Below are 19117 nucleotides of genomic sequence, written 5' to 3'. Positions count from 1 at the left end.
TATAGAAACCCTTGTTACCACCTCTTTTCCTCCCAGCAACCTGTGCGAGGCGCCAGGCCTCATCCCCCTTTGTGCCATCCGGGTCTCTCGCGCGAGCGATTTAGTCCGTGGCGAAGCGTCGGGGCGGCAGGAACTGTTGAAAGTGGCAAGTGGAGGCGCCGCCCTAGCGGCTAGGACTCTGAACTATGGCGGTAGGTGCCAAACCTGTGTTTAAAGCCAGGGATGTTTTTCTGCTACTTCCCCAAGAGTGGGAGAACGGCTCCCAGAGCTGTTGTCCGTGCGTGTGTGTGGACAAAATGGCGCCGCGGCCTTCTTCTGCGTCCGCCATCATGGCTGTCTGCTGTAGGGGGGGAAGTAAGGCGGTGTCGATGGGGGTGGGGAGCCGCAGGGAGTGCCTTTTTTTCCAGAACTTTCCTCATCTCTTCCGCCACCCCGTGTTCCGTTCGACACGGCGAGTTGCTTCCATTTTAGCTAACTCATCCTGGCTAGTGATTCGTTAGGGGCTTGAGAATTTATGTTTGCGGTGGAGAAAGGGGCTGGGGAAGAAAGACCAGGAGTCGTCTCTGAAAAATATGGGATCAAAAAGGCGGTGCTTCTAAGGGACAGTATGTGAGAAAAGAACGGTGTTGTATTTTTTTTTTCATACGCTCAGTGAGATGCTTCCAGTTGCATAATTTCGGATTGTGTTCGTATGTGTAAACCTTAGTTTATTGCTCGGTAAGGAGCTGGGAGGGTATTACTGAATTAGGAATTAAGAATTCGACCGACCTAAAAGGTTTTAGAACTACCAATTCCGACTGCTGCTCGGCCTCCGAAGTGGCTCGTGATGTCATCAATTTGAAGCCTTTGGGGAAGCATTATAATCAAGTCCCGTCACTGACCTTGTTCCTTTAAGAACCTTTCATTGACCAAATAATTGCTACAGTTTGTAAATTACGTATTCTGAACAATAAGCCTGCTTTGGATGTAAGATGTCCAATTCTGATGGATCACGTTATTGTGCGATTACCTCATTTTTTAAGTTGGAAAGGAAAATGTAAGCATTTTGCGTTCCTTTTTGTGACTAAAAAGTTTTATCTTCTTATTTTTGAAAATAAATAGGACTATTAAACATAATTTTAAAGTTTACTCTTCCTAACAATTGGAATTTCTGGAATTAGGGATGGTTTTCTGCCTTCTTCCTTCCACCTCCCATATCTAATTGATTGAATTTAGAACAGTTTTTTAATAAGGTAGGCTATTTGGTATTTGTAGAACTAGTTGATTTAATGTTTTTCTTTGTTTAGTGTTTTGGGCCTAAGTACACTTTGAGAGTGGTATTTTTCTTGGGTTCCAGTATTTTAAAAAGTGAAATGAATTCAAACATTTAAGTAGTCTAGTATTAAATCTATTACTTACCTTCTTTGGACTGGAAAAAGATTTGTATGTGAAGGTAGATTCCTACTAAGAATATTCAATTGATTTTTTTTTCCTGGATGCCTTCCTTAAGCTACTATAAATATTCTCAGGGAAATAAAAGTTTTGGATGGGCTGTGTGGTCGCCTGTCAATTCATCTCTATTTAGCGATAGGATGATTTTTGTTGTTCTGTATTTTACAGATGAAAATGGCTGTTTGGCCTGTGTCATAGGGTGCTTTCTCTATTGCCAGCCAGGCTTCTTTGATATTAAGCATGTGGTTAATAAACTGTTGCCTGAAAACTTTTTTACTGCCTGGGCTCAGTACTAGCTTTTCCGTGAAAAGGTTGTTTTCGCTTCTAGGTTCTCTGCAAAAGTCAGTGAGATGTAGCTCTAGTTGAAGAATGCTGTCTCTGACAAGTGTCATGCACTGGGGGAAGTGATGAGATAGTGCTTAATGTTTTTGAGCTTGCCTTTTTTTTTTTTTTTTAACCAAGTGTGAGCTATACACTTAGCATGGAATAGATGAGTCTGAAATAATTGTTAAGGATGATAATGAGAACGAAAATAAAAGAAAATGTCCTTCTCCACTCCCACTGCTTAACTTGACTAACCTAAAAAAAACTTAAAATGTCTAATGTTAATAGTGAAAATCAAAATCATCCTTGATTGTGTGGTACAGCATCATTTATTAATAGTAGACATAGAAAAAGGGAGAGATGTGGTACCATTTTAGGTGAGTCAGCTAATGTTGCTGAATCTCGTCTGTAAAATGAGAACATTCTTTGAACTCTAAGGGATGAAAGCCTTTCCCCACAAAAATTACTGTCATTTCAGAAGTTACCCATACATACATGATAATGCTAGAATGAGAGTCTCCCTGGTAGTTAGTGTTCTTCTAATTCTTATTTTTCTTTTTGCACCACTGTTAGAGGTATAACATAATTTATGTCCTTTGCCCCAACTAAATTGTAAATCTTTCCTTTTTATTGTTTTATTCCTGGAGTCTATCTTCAGTTTTGGCACATTTTTGAATCTTGGTAAATACTTGCAATGCAACCAACCTCACATCTCACACCTCATTACTTGGCATTCATTTTCTAGACTAATCCTCCTAAGAAAAGGAGTTCTTCATTGTGTGATTCCTCTTGCTGAAGATTGTGTATCAGTTCCCTATTTATCCAATTCATATTTCTTCTGATGTCCTAAGTAAGAAGTCAGTAACCTTTTTTTGTTTGCTTATTTTTAACAACTTTTTTTTTCTTTCTTTCTTTTTTTTTTTTTTTTTTAAGAGACAGGGTCTCTGTTGCTTGGGTTAAAGTGCAGTGACCTCATCATAGCTCCCTGCAACCTCAAACTCCTGGGCTTATGAGAGCCTCCTTCCTCAGCCTCCTGAGTAGCTGGGACTACATACAGGTGCACGCCATCACACCTGGCTAATTTTTCTTTATGTTTTGTGCACTATTGTCCAAGCTGATCTCAGAACTCCTAGCCTCAAGCAATCCTCCCGCCTCGGCCTCCCAACAGTGCTAGGATTACAGGTGTGACCCACTGCCCATGGCCCTAACAACCCTTTTAAAAATGTTAAAACCATTTTTATTTAGCTCAAGGGCTGTACAGTAACAGGCTGAGGACCATAGTTTGCCACCTCCTGTCCTAAGTAGTCAGCTCCCCAGGTTATTGACTGTATTACCTTCTCTGGTCAGATAGCTTACGTGTCCACCTTCTGCATGTAGCTAAAACTGTTTTCACCCTCTTTTATCAAAATGTGACTCAAGGGAACTTTTAGAATAGAGTTTGTGCTTATAGCTTTTTTCTGTTCTCCACCTTAAATGAGTTTTTTTAATTTATGGTACTCTGGTTTGTAATTTGGACTACACGGTTCGGCATAGCCACAGAAATAATGTTATATCGGAAACTAATAGTTAGAATTCATTTCTTCCTCAGACACTTATTGATTGATTTCTGAGCTGGGTACTGTTTTAGGAGTAAGCCAGATAATTCCCTTCTGTAAACTGGAAAACAGCTGATATTTAGATGAAGGAACTTACCCTTAGGTAAATCGGGTTTCTGGAAAAGAGTATGTACAGATGATTATTTTAAATTTTTTTACATTTATATTGTAATAATTAAAAAATGCTTTAAAGCAGAAACAACTTAATGTTTCCATAGCCCAGAGCATATGTGAGGAGAGGCAGACCATATTTTGCAGCAGCACTGTGCCAAGTGGCTGTTTTCATTAAAGAGGGTTAATGACATTAAGATTGGGTTCTCAGATAGGTAAGTTAACTTTCTGTTTATTCTTTTATAATATTCTTAAAGCATTATTTTCACTGTTTTAAGATCTAAGGTTTTTAGTCTCTTTAACCTTTACCAGCTCATTTAAAATGCCTTAATAATGTATGCCAATTTAAGATAAAATTATTGGTAAAGTCAGCTAAATGAGTTCACGAATCTAAAAGGGATTATGTTTTCTCTGCTTGAATGTTTATTGGAAATAATTGGAGGCCTTATGCCCCCCGTGTTTTAAAAGTTATAAAAATAATATTTAGAAAGTTAAAGATATGTCAGCCTAAGTCTATATGTCTCTGTTTGGTATAGGTTAGCCATTTCTAGTTACTTAGGCCTATTAGTATACAAAGCATACTTAGCTACTTGGAAATCAGCCATTGTGAGTCATTGACTTTTTTTTTTTTTTAAACTATTGGTAAAACCCAAGGGTGACTGTCTTTCCTCCCTTTCTTTTTTAAGAAATTGGAAACATTTTAAGTGTAATTAAGAACTTTAATCATTTGTCTTTCAACTTTTAGGCTAGTGATACAGAACGAGATGGACTAGCCCCAGAAAAGACAACCCCAGATAGAGATGATAAAAAAGAGCAGTCAGATGTATCTGTTTCTCCTAGAGCCTCAAAACATCATTATTCAAGATCACGATCAAGGTCAAGAGAAAGAAAACGAAAGTCAGGTATGGATTCATTTATGTGCTTCCCAGTTGAGAAATGGAAAGTATACCGAATGAAAGTATATTGGGTATTTTCTGAAGAATTTTTCAATTGTAAGAAATACAAATGTCCTAATACAGGAATTTTATAACTGTCTAAAGGCAAAAAAAATTTTTTTTAAGTTTGAGACACTGTAGCTATTTAATAACCCCTGAGCAACATGGTTTGATTGTTTCACTTATATACAGTATTAATGTAGTAGAATAATCCCATCCCTGCCATTAAAAATGTAGTCATTGGAAGAGGACCAGTAAATAGATCTGTGTTAGCCAGATTGACTAGAAGCTGTTTATTTTATAGCACTGGAATTTGTGTTTAAGGTGAGATGTTTCTGCGTCTTTATTTACAGTGAATTTTTGTGTTTGTTCACAGATAATGAAGGAAGAAAACACAGGAGCCGGAGCAGAAGCAAAGAGGTAATTAACACTTTGTAGTGAATAGGTACTTTAAAATACTTGTAAAGTATCTGGTAGAAATGTTTGTATGAATATATGACATTGTCAAGGTAAGTACCAAAACTTGAAATTTGAAAGGTTAATTGGCTTACAAAATAAGCATGATTTGGATTCATCATTTTTCAAGAAGATAATTGTTTATATGAAAAGTACCTTCAAAAACTATTAATTTTATTATATTGTGAAAGTATTCACAATGAGAATTTTATATGAAGAATATAATTGGATTTTTTAGGCCTGTCACACAGAGCTTCCATTAATCTGAGGTCCTGAATCTCCTCATGCATAGCCATCGTCTTTAAGTAGCAATACCCTAGATATCTGTGGACTACTTTTTCTTTATGAAGGATAACGAGAGTTCTCTTTTCTTTAGCTAACTAGTTCAATTTCCCTAATGGTAGTAATGAATTTTGAAATGAAGGTTTGAGTGAGGGACAGCTAAAAAGGTGGCGGTGACAGCAAAGCTTGAGGAAAAAGAAAGGCAACAGCTGTGTTGCAGAGGAGTTAACTTGTTCACCCACCTGAGAAGACAGGAAATGAGCCCTCAAGGAAGAGCAGAAGTAGCAGCCAGAAAGGGAAGAGCAGTCTATTGGGGGCTGGGCAAGGGACTCCTAAAACAAATGTGGGCAGGGTCTTCACCTCTTCCCCTAATGGAAGCTCTGTTAAATTTTTAATTTAGGAGAGTTTTTGTGAAAATGACTATTTTGTTTAGCTCACATGATAACATTTCTATAATAAATCATACTCAGCGTGCTAATGCGCGAAGAGACTGAACTGAAGACGCTGCAGACTCAGATAGCAAAATAATAAGCCTACTTCATGATAAGGTAACTATTAGTCATTCAAACTCCTATTTCCCTTAAATATATCTTAAATCAGTTAAGGGTTTTAATGTTTTTTATAAAATAATAGTAACGTTATGTTTGGAAAACGGTTTGAAATAAACTTTAAAACCTTCTGGAATTTAACCACTTATAGCTTTTCCTGTCTGCCTCTTTATGGCAAAATCAAGCAAATTTTCTTTTCTAAGCTCATGGAGAACTGGCAATGAAACTAAAATTTAGCTGTGTTTCCAGGTCTCTCATTTTTCTGCAAAATAATAAATTACATACTATTATTATTTTCAGCTGTATCATCGTGCATGTTCCAAAATGATTGGCCAAATTTTTTATTTTTAAGAAAAGTTAATCTTGAAAGAAATATGCTTGGCCTATTTTGGGAAATATAAGTATCCTATTTTGGTGGAAGAGTGATGGCCTAGGCATCAGAATAACATAGGGTCTAGGTTTGGCTCAACTATTATGTAGCTTTGTGACTTTAGATCTTAGTTTAGTTATACATAAAACAAGGGGATTAGAGGATCTCAGTTTCCTTTCAGATTTAAATTTTAGTGACTCTGAGATGTCTAGAATATTAAGCTTTAGCTATAAGTTGAATTAACATAATGTGGGGAAACATAATATTTAGCACTTCCTACTTTGGTGTTTGAGTGGTAGAATGGAGACTTGATTATACAGTTAATTTTAGCTGAGTCTCTGCATGTGTTGTGAAAGCTTCGGTTTTAGTCTTTCAGATTATGGGGGAAGTATGTATTATATGATTACATAGGGATTATGTTATACCTGTTTTGATTTCTTAAAAATTAAAAGACATGTACGGTTGCCATTTCTATCCTAGGTGAAATGTAGTAGAACTCCAAGCGTGTTGGAATATGGCAAGATGAAAAGTGATAATTTCACAGTTTAGACATTGGGAGAAAAATGAAGAGGTATCTTCTAGAGAGGATGTGGCAGGCAGTATAGCTATAAAAGGGACACTGCAACTCTTCGTAAAGTAATCTGAAATTGCAGAAAATATTAATGCTTAGTATTAATTATACTTAACTACTTGATTTGAAATGCGTTTTCTGGTGCATTTCTTTGTGTACTTGTTATCTCCAATATTGTTTACTTTTTGAACTTAATATTTTGTACTCTGGATTTAGAAGTTGATGTACATAATGATATGTATTCTTTTAGGTAAACATCAGGGATTTTTCTTTGATATAATAGTTTTTCAATATTTCAACTTTTAAAACCATTGTTTTTACTGTGATATTGAAATTATTTGGGGAGGAAACTGTATTTGGGGGTTTTATTAAGAAAAAAATCTAGTAATTACGTCTGCAACATTTGGGTTATGTGAAACTAGATCATGTTTTGTATTTGCCACACACTCCTAAGGTTACTAATGTTGCATCACAACATTTTTGTCTACTGATACCCATACTAACTCTCTTTGTTGCACTATTTTCCTGAAAGAACCAACTTCTTCTTAAAACAGGCAAGAAGACATGAATCCAAAGATAAATCCTCTAAGAAACACAAGTCTGAGGAACATAATGACAAAGAACATTCTTCTGATAAAGGAAGAGAACGACTAAATTCATCTGAAAATGGTGAGGACAGACACAAACGCAAAGAAAGAAAGTCATCAAGAGGCCGAAGTCACTCAAGATCTCGGTCTCGTGAAAGGTAAGTAGTTTTGGTATTATAATTTAGTGCCTTCTAATAAGCTTTAAGTTACATAAAGCTTCTCACTGACCCAGCAGTACCCAGAAAATTTTAACTAGGAAATTGGTATTTTTTACTAACTTGACCTGGACTTTTGCCCACTAATAACTGAAGCCTTTTTGCACTTTGCTTTCTGCTAAATGCAAAAGTGGTTTCTAAAGACTGGTGGATAAGGGATAGTTAACATATTCAATTAGTGGCTGGTTTTTTTTGTTTTTTTGTTTTTTTAACCTCTTGATTTATCTATCTTGCTCTGAAAAAATTAAATTGTTAAATTGTTTATATAGTTTAAGCCAACAAACAGTCCTTTCACATCACTGATGTAGAATGTGCTGCTAAACTGTAGTCTAGGTTTTCTTTTGTTGTGGTATAGATAAAAAAGATTTTTGAGAAACTTGACTCAAGGCTCAAATTTTGGGCATGTTTATTTATTAAACGGAATCTTAAATTGGAGTAGAATGCATTGAACATTTTTAGCATGTCATATAGCTTTACTATGTTCCTTAGGAGGCATCACCAAACAAGTATGAAGGTCCATATTTAGTTTATAACTCTTCCTTTGAAAACCTTAATTATCCTATCTGTAAATAGTAGTTTATTGCCTGTCTTGGTTGTGTTACTACAAATAACTAATTCATAAAAATGTAAGTGAACTGACACAACTCTGAGTACCTACAAATTTGTGCTCTTTAATTTCAGACGCCATCGTAGTAGAAGCAGGGAACGGAAGAAGTCACGATCCAGGAGTAGGGAGCGGAAGAAGTCACGATCCAGAAGCAGAGAGAGGAAGAAGTCACGATCCAGAAGCAGAGAGAGGAAGAAGTCACGATCCAGAAGCAGGGAAAGAAAACGACGGATCAGGTCTCGTTCCCGCTCAAGATCAAGACACAGGCATAGAACTAGAAGCAGGAGTAGAACAAGGAGCAGAAGTCGGTAGGTGACCATCATCCTGAATAAAATAGGCCCCTCACAGTGTTTATCTTCTGTCAGAGAATATTAAAAATGTGGCTCACAATTTTGTTTATAGATGATGGTAAAATTATTTTAATTACTAACCAGTAAAGAACAAACCTAAACGCTTGAATAACTTTCTCACATATTCTTGTGTGATTAGTGGATCTCTTGAGTAGTGCAAGTATGAATAATCCTATTGAAATTCAGTTGTTTCGAGCACTGAATTCATTGTATTTTTATGATCACAATAGCTAAACTGATACTTATTGCATGGGCTGTATGCTAACAGTCTTTGGGTATATTCACTCATTTAATCCTCAGAACAACCATATTGTGAGGTAAGTCCATTGGACTTAGGTTAGGTAACTTGCCCACAAATTCCAAAATCATATCGTCATTAAGTGCTAGAGCAAGGACCATGTTTCAGATAATGTCTGAATTCAAAGTGCGTGTGCTAAAGAACACAGAAGGAAAGCTCTTTTACAAATGTTCGTCAGAGAATGTTTTTATTTTCTACTCATTTACATAAGACTTTAGGGTGCTATATACTCATATATGGGATAAAAGTAATGGAAATGCTTTGTTGTTGATTTAACCTGTAAAAGATTGACATGCAGGTAAAAATGGATTTACACTTACTAAAATAACTTGGTTTTTGTGGTTTGTCACTTGTTTGGTCTTTATTCAGTATCAGTTTTTAGTTTTGGGGCAATTCTGGTCACTGACATTTCTAGTTTTGACAACTGATATCTTTTGTTCTGATCACACTGTTGTTTTTTATCTGTCATTTGGCTGTTTTGGAAGGGGAGATTTCCTTTCTTTCTTTTCTTTCCTTTTTTTTTTTTTTTTTTTTTTTTTTTTGAGCACAGGGTCCTGCTCTGTCGCCTAGGCTAGAGTGCAGTGGTGTCATCATAGCTCACTGCAACCTCAAACTCCTGGGCTCAAGCAATCCTCCTGCCTCATTCTCCTGAGTAACTGGGACTATAGGCGCATGCCACCACACCCGGCTAATTTTTCTGTTTTTACCCCCCAAATTTTTTTCTATTCTTAATACAAAAAACAGCTATGTTCAGGCTGGTCTTGAACTCCTGGCCTCAACAGTCCTCCTGCTTGGGCCTACCAAAGTGCTAGTATTACAGGCGTGAGCCATTGTGTCCAGCCATTAATCTTTTAATAGTAATAACTTTGTGTTTTTGAAAACATCTACAAATTTATTATAGGTTAAAATACTAGGAACATTCGACCTGTTAATCCCTATCGTGTACGTAATGACTTACAGGAGTACAAAATGACTGAGGTAGAACGCTAATCTCGTTTCCAGTGTATCCAGCTGTAACAGATGATTTTTTAAAAACTGGCCATATATACAAGGAACTTACAATAACTATGTAAGATGTGCAGAAGAGGTAGAAAGGACTCAAAATACATATTTTTTATCATTTGGACTTTTGGTGAACTATGTAAATATAATTGATTCCTATTTAAAGTAATTGTCACTTGGCCATAATGAGAAATGCAAAATGTGATTTACTACAGAGATAGAAAAAAGAGAATTGAAAAACCAAGAAGATTTAGCAGAAGTTCAAGCCGAACTCCTAGTCCACCTCCCTTCAGAGGCAGAAACACAGCAATGGATGCACAAGAAGCTTTAGCTAGGAGGTGAGTATATTTTTTATTCATTTTTCCCTTCTCAGCTTTAAGTGGATGCTCATTGTTTGGATAAAACGAATTCTTTAAGCCAGGGATACTTGAAATATGTTAATGATAAATACCGTGGCACCTTTGTGATCTAGAACTATGTAAGTAGTTTAATTCTCTTAAACGTTTGCACAACTAGAAAAATTGAGGTGTCTGCAACAATACCTGTTTTTTCCTTCATGATTAAGTGATTCATTTTTCTTAAGAAATTTAGACTCCCAAATGTTTTTAGTTTGAAAGAGTCTCAAATCTGGTTCAAAAACCATCAATTTTGCCTCTAAGATGGCTTTACCTTTTTGTTTTTCCCCTCAAAAAGACAAAATACCTAAAACAGTAAGTAGAAGTTTGTTGATAGTTTTCTTATTTTGAAGGTAGTAGTAGCAAAAAGTAGATAGACATTATAAGCCAACTTATTTAATCTTGTAAGCTTTATTTCTGGTAACTTTTCTACTGTTTCAAAGACAAGTAATTTTGGAACCAAACAGCCGGGCTGTCCGTCCGAAATCTGCAAACTGTTCAAAGAACTGCCTCATACAGAGAGGGCAGGAGTAAAACAAAATCCAAGCTCTTGTTTGCAGGTTTTCCTGTGTTCTGAAAAAATAGACTCTTGGGATTTTGATTTTTTTCTTTACGAAATTGAGTTTGTATTTTTTTTTATTATAAAAATACAGTTATCACAATGTAACCTGATGTGCTGCTGCCCTGTGAACCCAGCCTGGCAGAAACTCCAGCTGAACAGCAGCAGCAAAGGTGTGAGCTCCCCCTTCTTCATTCCATTCACCGCGGTGAATGGTGTTGATTTCAAACCTGCAATGGCCATTTTAATGCAACCAGTAGTTATCACTCACATTTTCTTTCTGAAACTATAATCAACAGAATTAAGAAATAACTTACTACAAAATTTGACAGGTATTTTTAAAGCCCTAAAGTTTACTCTATTTACTTGTTTGTATACTATAATTCTATTCTGTTTTAGTTTTTGGATTTTATAAAGTGAAGCTGTTAGTTACTAGCATGAGAAACTTTTATTGATTTAAACAAACTGCTTGGGGAACTTTCAGGTGAAAAGTTCACATGAAATCCTGTAATTTTAGAAGACTAGATTATTTCTTGGCTACTTTGAAACTGTTTTGGAGATAAGTTTTCAGATCTATGACCTACATTTTATTGTTATTTCTAATAAGAAACTATTTTATTCTCAAGGACAGAAATCAAGTCTGTACTATGTCTTTCTTGCATGTGTGCTCAATAAGAGGGAATAAGATAATAGGTTGTTATAGTCCCTTTATGTAAATTTCAGCAAACACCAATTTACTACCACTGTATTTTATTACTCATGCTGCCCCAAAACAAAAAACACCTGTTCTGCAGCACACACGCACGCACACCACACACAACCCCCCGTCCCACCCCCCCACCCCGTTTATACCACATTAAAGGGGGGGTAGCATTTGATTTATGATTGGCAAATCAAGGAATCCTTTTGAAGAAAAGAGGTTTCTTTTTCAAGAACTCATTATGAAGATAATGTTATTTATTATTTGCTGTATAGGAAGAGCAAACCTGACAGTGCATTAATATGCATATCATTAGTAAATTTGGTGTAACCAGAATTTGTTTTTATTTTGTTTGGGAGGAATTTGTGCTTCATATTACCATTTCATTTGCTAATGATAAATTTCTTCAGCTGCTAAAAGTCATTTCCTAATATAGAGGGGTTTCTTTCCTTTTTATTAGGTTACAGAAAATGGCAGGGTTTGTTTGCTCTTTCATTTTTGATTTTTATTAACTTTTGGAAGGTATAATAATATTTTAAACATAAAAATCATTATCTGGATGTTTTGATTGGCCTTCTCATCCTGGTCCATTCTCTCCCAAGAAATGTAGGTAATTCTATAAACTTAGATTATTTCTTAACATACCTTGAAATATACTCAGCTCGCTATAGTTATTTGCAAGACTTAATTTTATTTTAATTCTTACAAGCACCACTGATAAAAATTGAGTAATTTTTAATTTTTCATCCATTTTTTGGTGACAGCTGCATATATACATAATTATTCCAGTTTTTAATTAATCAATTCAAAATGTTTAAAACCACTGTTAAACTATTCTTTAACTGTGACTGATAACCATCTTAAGAATGATTGCTTTTTCTCCATATACAGGTATCAGTTGAGGGGGGGTATTAAACATTAATTTAAAATTCTATGTAAAATGTTTTATGACTTTTTATATAGAGAAATATAAAGATATATATTGGTTTTATGCTGAGTTATTTTGAATTTATTTAAATTAAATTATCTTCAGGTTGGAAAGGGCAAAGAAATTACAAGAACAACGAGAGAAGGAAATGGTTGAAAAACAAAAACAACAAGAAATAGCTGCAGGTAATTTTTTTTATTATGGAAATACAAATTTTCTTTGTAGAAAATCTGAAAAATACAGAAAAGTAATTGGAAGAAAAGCACCTGTGATCCCTACAACTTGTGAATACAGTGACTATTTTTGTTCCTATAGTACTTGAGTCACTTACTGTTGATTCCATATGAAATTTAGTATGGAAAGTGTTTTTTGTTTATTGACATTCTTAATAAATAGTACCTTTTTAATACTCAAAGTTTTTACAAAATGCCATTTTGTTTTTAAATATGTAATTACAACAAAACTTTCATAAATGGGGTCCCATAATGTTGGTAATTAACTTCTAAGGTTATATGTATTCTGGATGACAAAAATATATAATCAGAAGAGTCTGTTTACAGAGAACTGACTCACAGTGGAAATACCAAGCCTGGCGGCTTAACCTTTATAGCACCTGGCCTTAGCATCTGTTTTATGTGTGGAATATTTCTTAATGTTTCTTTTATGTGTCAAATGAGATGTCTGTGCAAACATTTCATAAACTATAAAAACCATACAAATAAAAGATTTTATTATGTTATAATTACAGTTATAAGCACCATAGTTCATTTCCACTGAAATCATACGTTCAAAATTCTCTTTATCCTTAGAAAAATAAAGTTTTAGTGTACATTAGGGAGATACAGAAATATGTCCCTTGATGAACACACACAATAAGTCTTTGCTAAAATGTTATTTATAAGCTTAACAATCATTTCCATGTATTTGGTGAAAATAATCCTGCCTTTTTATAGATTGGTAACTTTTTATATACAAATAATAATGTAAATCAGGTTTGTCTTAAAATTCATACTTACATCCTCTTTAGCAGCTGCAGCTACTGGAGGTTCTGTTCTGAATGTTGCTGCCCTGTTGGCATCAGGGACACAAGTAACACCTCAGATAGCTATGGCAGCTCAAATGGCAGCCCTGCAAGCTAAAGCTTTAGCAGAGACTGGAATAGCTGTACCTAGCTATTATAACCCAGCAGCTGTGAATCCAATGAAATTTGCTGAGCAAGAGAAAAAAAGGAAAATGCTTTGGCAAGGCAAGAAAGAAGGGGTAAGTTCTCTTGTTCCCATCTTTTTTCATTTATTCCTAATTAGCAATTACTTAGAAAAACATATTTGAATTGGAAAAGATCAATTTGGTCTTATCTTGCTTCTGAGAACCTGTAATTATTTAATACTAAAATAAAATATGACAAATTATGAGGTATTTATATTTTGTGTTTTTATAACATGTCTTAAAATAATTATGAATTTCATTGATAGCATGCTATAAATGTTATTGTTTCTTTTATTTAGACTATATTATGGGGAGATTTAATATCTTTAAAAAAAGGTATTAAATTTTACGTATTCTAAAGTTTAGTGTTTCTTAACAGGACAAATCCCAATCTGCTGAAATATGGGAAAAATTGAATTTTGGAAACAAGGACCAAAACGTGAAATTTAGGAAATTAATGGGTATTAAGGTGAGTTATACTTTGTATTAAAATTCTGTATATTAACTTCTATTAGTTCTCAGCTGCAAAATGTTATTTCAGTAGTAGGACAACTCTGCATACTTTCTTGCATTTTCGTGTTTATGTTCTCCAGGTTAATTCATGGGTCCTCACTGTTGGACAATATGAGTTGTTCAATTTAAATCGACACAGTTGTTATTTCTGAATTCCTTAGGTAAACTTGTAAAATCATAAGCTTTAGTATTTAAAGATGGGATTTTAAAATTAATTTGCTGGAAAAAATACTGCTTTCTTAGGGTTAACTGTACATGGTGATACAGGGCCTTCTTAATCTTTGAAGTGCCAAGGAAGCTTTTTTTTTCTTTTTTTTAACTTGTAAAAAGTAGGATTTTATTGAACCTTAAATATACAAATACAGTATTAGATTTAATGCAACTTGTTGCGGTCCACAAATACTCAGACTTTGGTTATTACTAAGGGGATTGGCTTTTTATTGATGAGATATTTGGTTTAATAAACAGCACTAAGCTGGCTGTTTCTCGAACTTGCCAGAGGACTTTTGCATTTGCTATTAGTCCTCCCTGCGCTGTTCCTCAGATACCTACATGACTCTTTCTTATATCGCCTTTTTATTTATTTATTTATTTATTTATTTATTTATTTATTTATTACGAGTTCTTTCCCACCACCTTTTGTAAAATAGCAAGGAATCCAATTCCTGGAATCCTCTCATTCCCATTTTCTCCTGTACTTTTCTCTCTGGCATTTATACACTGTCTGACGTGCTCTACATTTTGAGGGGGGGGGATGTTGTTTTGGTTTTTTGGTAGAGATGAGGTATCACTATGTTGCCAAAGCTGATCTTGAATTCCTGCTCTCAAGCAGTCTCCTGCCTCAGCCTCCCAAAGTGATATGGTTACAGGCATGAGCCACCAAGCCCAGCCTTGTTCTGCATTTTATGTTTTTTGCCCCTTTGCTAAACTGAAGTTAATTTTTGTTATATCCTGCTCTATTCCAGACCTAGAAAAAAGTATTGCCTTGCATTCTGGAGGTATTTAATGAATGAATGGAAGTTAAGTAATTCGGGTCAAATATGTATCCTGAAAATATTTAGTGGTACTGTCAAGTGAAAATCTGTTTTTATTCCCTTGTGAATTCATTTTAATATTTTATATCTGATACTTAGAGTGAAGATGAAGCTGGATGTAGCTCAGTTGATGAAGAGAGCTACAAGACTTTGAAACAACAGGAAGAAGTATTTAGAAATCTAGACGCTCAGTATGAAATGGCAAGATCACAAACCCATACACAAAGAGGAATGGGTTTGGGTTTCACATCTTCAATGCGAGGAATGGATACAGTTTGAAAAAGATCACACATGTAAAGTTTGGGACTTTATAGACTTCTCTTCTGATGTCAAGTCCTTGTTCACCAAACAGCTAGCATTCTAGCTTGCATGGGTGTTGCATTGACTTTAATTTATTGAAAAATACGATTTTTTGTAAATATCAGATCAGTGATACTGGTGTTAGTGTTGTAATCAGGTTAAACCCACTTCCATTAAACTTGACAGGACTATAGAAGGACAATATTTTTTAGTTCATATATTCTACTTTTCAAATATCTAAAAGCTGCAGGTGGGATAAAATCTCATACATGAATTTTTCGTGTCCACTGTCTTGTGTACTTTTGTACTTACCCTTGTACAGTTATTTTCATCTTTTGAAACATGAAAGAAATGTTATGTAGATGTTCTTTAGAAGATCTGGCCATTTGGTACATAATCCACCACAAATAAGCTGGGTGGTAATGATAATAAAAATGGTTTTCTCAAAACTGGTGTTAATTTAAGTTACCTGGAATTCTTGTTCAAATTTGTTCTATGGTTTCTGCAGCATTTTGCAATTGCTATTAGAAAACACTGGCTAGAAATTCCCCCACCTCCCTTTTTTAAGACCAGTTAACTATGCTATAGGCAGTAAGTACCATGGTGAGCAAAAATGTAAAAGGAGGGTGGGAGGAGCAGACAAAAATACTGTTTTCCTGCTATTATAAGGGACAGAATTGGTGTACAGTATTTGTTAAATATTCCATATGTTATTCAGGAAATCGATTAATGCATTAAAGGGATGTAAGCACTTTTATTTTAATAAAGTGCCTTATAACAAGTTCTTTGTATGCCCTTTGCTCATTATCCCTTTGAAGTCTTCTCCAGCATAAACTAAAGTACTAAAATACTAGATAACTACTTTGTCATGAAAGTATGAAATTTAATAGGGCATTATTTGGGGGTGAGGGAGAAACTATAACATTCATAGATCAATTATGTGTATTACAATGTTTAGCTTTGCTTAGAAAAGCACTTTGGAAAACTGTAGGAGCACAGTACACCAAGGGAAAACTGTTTATAGGTATAAAATTTACATCCTTATTTTAACTGGAATTACAAAGTCCTACCAACTTGCTGGTTAAGGTATGCTTTTGTCATACATGAAGATCAAGTGATTGGATTATAAGATTATAATGTATTTTGGTAAACATTTAGTGTTCCCAGGGCATGGTAATTACAAGGAGAAATGATTTTTTACCGTGCTTAAATAACAAAGCTAAGACTTAACAAAGAAATGACAACATTGATCTTTGATTTTGTGGTCATCACAAATACGTTTTTCAGTTAAGCTCCACCCTTTCAAATAAATTTCATTAAAAATACTTGTTACCCTATAAGGTAGTGTTGTTACAAAAGCTTCCTATTTCCACGGTGTTTTAGGAGCTGGCCATATATAATGATGTGATCTGTCCTTTGCTCATCTAGACCAGCAGTGACCAATAAAATATATTTTATTTCAGTGATTTTTAAAACTTTAGTAGCTAAATGTAAATAGTTAAAAAGTGAAATTACAGTTGACCCTTGAACAACATGGGTCTGAACTGCGGGAGTCCACTTACATGTGGATTTTTTAAAAATAAAAGTTAACACTTGAGTGAGCCTGCTTCCTCTTCCACCGGCACTTCTGCTCGTGCCACCCCAGAGCAAGACCAGCCCCTCTTCCTCTTCAGTGTACTCAATCCAAAGACTAGGAGGATGGAGACCTTTAATGATGATCCACTTAATAGTATATTTTCTCTTATGATTTTAACACTCTAGCTTTAATATAAGAATACAGTATATAATACAACATACAAAATATGTGTTAATCAACTTTATGTTATTGGTAAGGCTTCCAGCCAGCAGTAGGCTGTTAGTAAAGTGGGAAGTCAAAAGGATTTTTGACTGCATGGGGGTCAGCACCCCTAACCTCCGTGTTGTTTAGGGTCAAGTGTAATTTTATTAGTGCAATGTATCCAAAATACTTAAGTATATAATGAATACTTCTGAGGCATTTTGCATTCTTAATACTTTTGAAATCCAATGTGTACTTTATATTTAATACATCTCACTTGGCACTAGCCACATGTAGCCAGTGGCAACCGCATTAGTGCAGCTCTAGTGGGAGTTAACATAGGTAATTGTAAGTTTAATGGTTTATTCTAAGAAACCATTATTGAAGGCCTGGAAAAAAGGAGAATTAGCTGTCTTGATTTTGGAATGGGTCTATAGGGGAGACATACTCCATAGTTTGTTTAAGCCTACTGTTATCCTTTTCCCCTGGATGTTCTGTGCTTTCAGTTTCAAAGCCTTATGCTCCATGATGGATGTTTTGGGTTTTACGTTTGTGAGCAGCAGACATAAGCTGCTGTCCTGGAAATATTTTAAAAGATGTGATGAGCCGGCACGATGGCTTACACCTGTAATCCCAGCACTTTGGGAGGCCAAGGCAGGAGGATTACTTGAGCCCATGAGTTCGAAACCAGCCTGAGAAACAGCATAAAATTTAAAAACTAGCCATGTATGCTTGTACATGCCTAAAGTTACAGCTACTCAGGAGGCTAAGGAAGGAAGATCGCTTGAGCCCAGGAGTTTGAGGTTACAGTGAGCTATGATCGTGCCACGGCACTCCAGCCCTTTTGTCTCAAGAAAAAAAAAGACTTGGTTGCTAGACAGAACAGTGAGACTAGAAGTCCATACTAGTATTTAAGGTTAATATGATAAATTCAACAGTGGGAAAACTATTGGCTTTCATGGTAATTTGAGAGACAGAATAGGACTTGGTAGTTGTAGGTATTGAAAGGGCAAATACAATGATTACATTGAGCCTTCTAGCTGGGGTGATGGTGGGTTTTGATTCCACTAAGCTTAGAAAACAAATACCATTTGAGAAGCAGATTGATGGAAGGAAATGGAAGCAAAAATTGAGTTTTAAACATAATTCTAAGTTAATCAGTTTAACAGACCACAGATGATTTTAAGTATATACTCAGAAATTAATTTATATGAGATTCACTCCCAGTTCTCCCATTCTAGTTTTCTCATCCTTCTCAACCCAGCCCTTTGAGTTTTTAAACAGTCTTAGACTTTCTTCCAAGCTTGACCCAAAGATACAGTTGCCTAACATACACTGCCACGGGGGCCTCAAATCTTTCCTTCAATATACCTGTGATATCTAACCAAAATGCTTGAAAACCATCTTCCACCAGTCCAGTTACTTCTTTATTGCCTATAAGGATAAAATTGCCTCAAGGTACCACATAACCAAAATGGAACTCCCTCTTTGCTCCCAAACCTGGTCCACATCCAGTGTTCTCTATCTCAAATGACCATTTGTTCAACCAGTGTCTTAAGTCAGAATCCTAGCAAATATACGTGAACCCTTTCCCCTCATTCCCCATATTTAATCCTTAATGAAATCTGTTGCTTTAATTTTATCTTTTAAATACCCTCTATCCCTAAATATCTAGCTAATTCTCTCCACTACAATTGGTACTACCCTAATCTAAGCTAGCATTTTTTCTTTTTTAATATGAAAATTAAATTCTAATAAATTATAAAAATACAGATTGCTTATCTTTATTTACTTATGGCCCCTGAAAATTAAACCTGATTTTTTTTTAATTTAGCAGTTTATTTGAACAAAAAGTGATTCATGAATTGGGCAGCACTCCAAACCAGAAGAGGTTCAGAGAGCTCCAGCCATCAGCATTAGCAGTGAGCTTTTATAGACTAAACACAGAAGCAAAATAGAGAAATCACTTGATTGGCTACAGCTAGGTGTCTGAATTATTTGGAATTGGCTGCCTGTGATTGGC

At 35.2% G+C, this 19117-nt stretch overlaps 1 protein-coding gene across 4 annotated transcripts; it reads left to right on the top strand.

The window, feature by feature from the left end:
- The first annotated feature begins 24 nt into the window (after nucleotides 1-24).
- On the top strand, nucleotides 25-16098 carry RSRC2 (arginine and serine rich coiled-coil 2). Of its 4 annotated transcripts, none has more exons than XM_045534916.1 (10): nucleotides 25-191; nucleotides 4207-4363; nucleotides 4773-4816; nucleotides 7178-7368; nucleotides 8107-8340; nucleotides 9898-10020; nucleotides 12370-12449; nucleotides 13292-13524; nucleotides 13850-13939; nucleotides 15117-16098. In XM_045534916.1, the coding sequence occupies exons 1-10, from the start codon at nucleotides 186-188 to the stop codon at nucleotides 15294-15296; spliced, it is 1338 nt and encodes a 445-aa protein (XP_045390872.1). In that variant the 5' UTR covers nucleotides 25-185; the 3' UTR covers nucleotides 15297-16098. The 4 variants fall into 4 exon arrangements, with proteins under 4 accessions (XP_045390872.1, XP_045390873.1, XP_045390875.1 ...); XM_045534917.1 differs by having other exon boundaries at nucleotides 48-191; nucleotides 13295-13524; XM_045534919.1 differs by lacking the exon at nucleotides 25-191 and adding an exon at nucleotides 5605-5682 and having other exon boundaries at nucleotides 4327-4363; nucleotides 7156-7368; nucleotides 13295-13524.
- The last annotated feature ends 3019 nt before the right edge of the window (nucleotides 16099-19117 follow it).

Source organism: Lemur catta, chromosome 21 (assembly GCF_020740605.2).
Source record: "Lemur catta isolate mLemCat1 chromosome 21, mLemCat1.pri, whole genome shotgun sequence".
NCBI lineage: Eukaryota > Metazoa > Chordata > Mammalia > Primates > Lemuridae > Lemur > Lemur catta.
This window is presented reverse-complemented; position numbering and strand designations above follow the sequence as displayed.

What these genes read in the sequence shown, in the direction of transcription:
- RSRC2 (XM_045534916.1), top strand. An exon ending in ACAACAAGAAATAGCTGCAG is followed by an intron (nt 12,450 to 13,291) that starts GTAATTTTTTTT and finishes CATCCTCTTTAG; the next exon opens with CAGCTGCAGCTACTGGAGGT. An exon ending in GGAAATTAATGGGTATTAAG is followed by an intron (nt 13,940 to 15,116) that starts GTGAGTTATACT and finishes TCTGATACTTAG; the next exon opens with AGTGAAGATGAAGCTGGATG.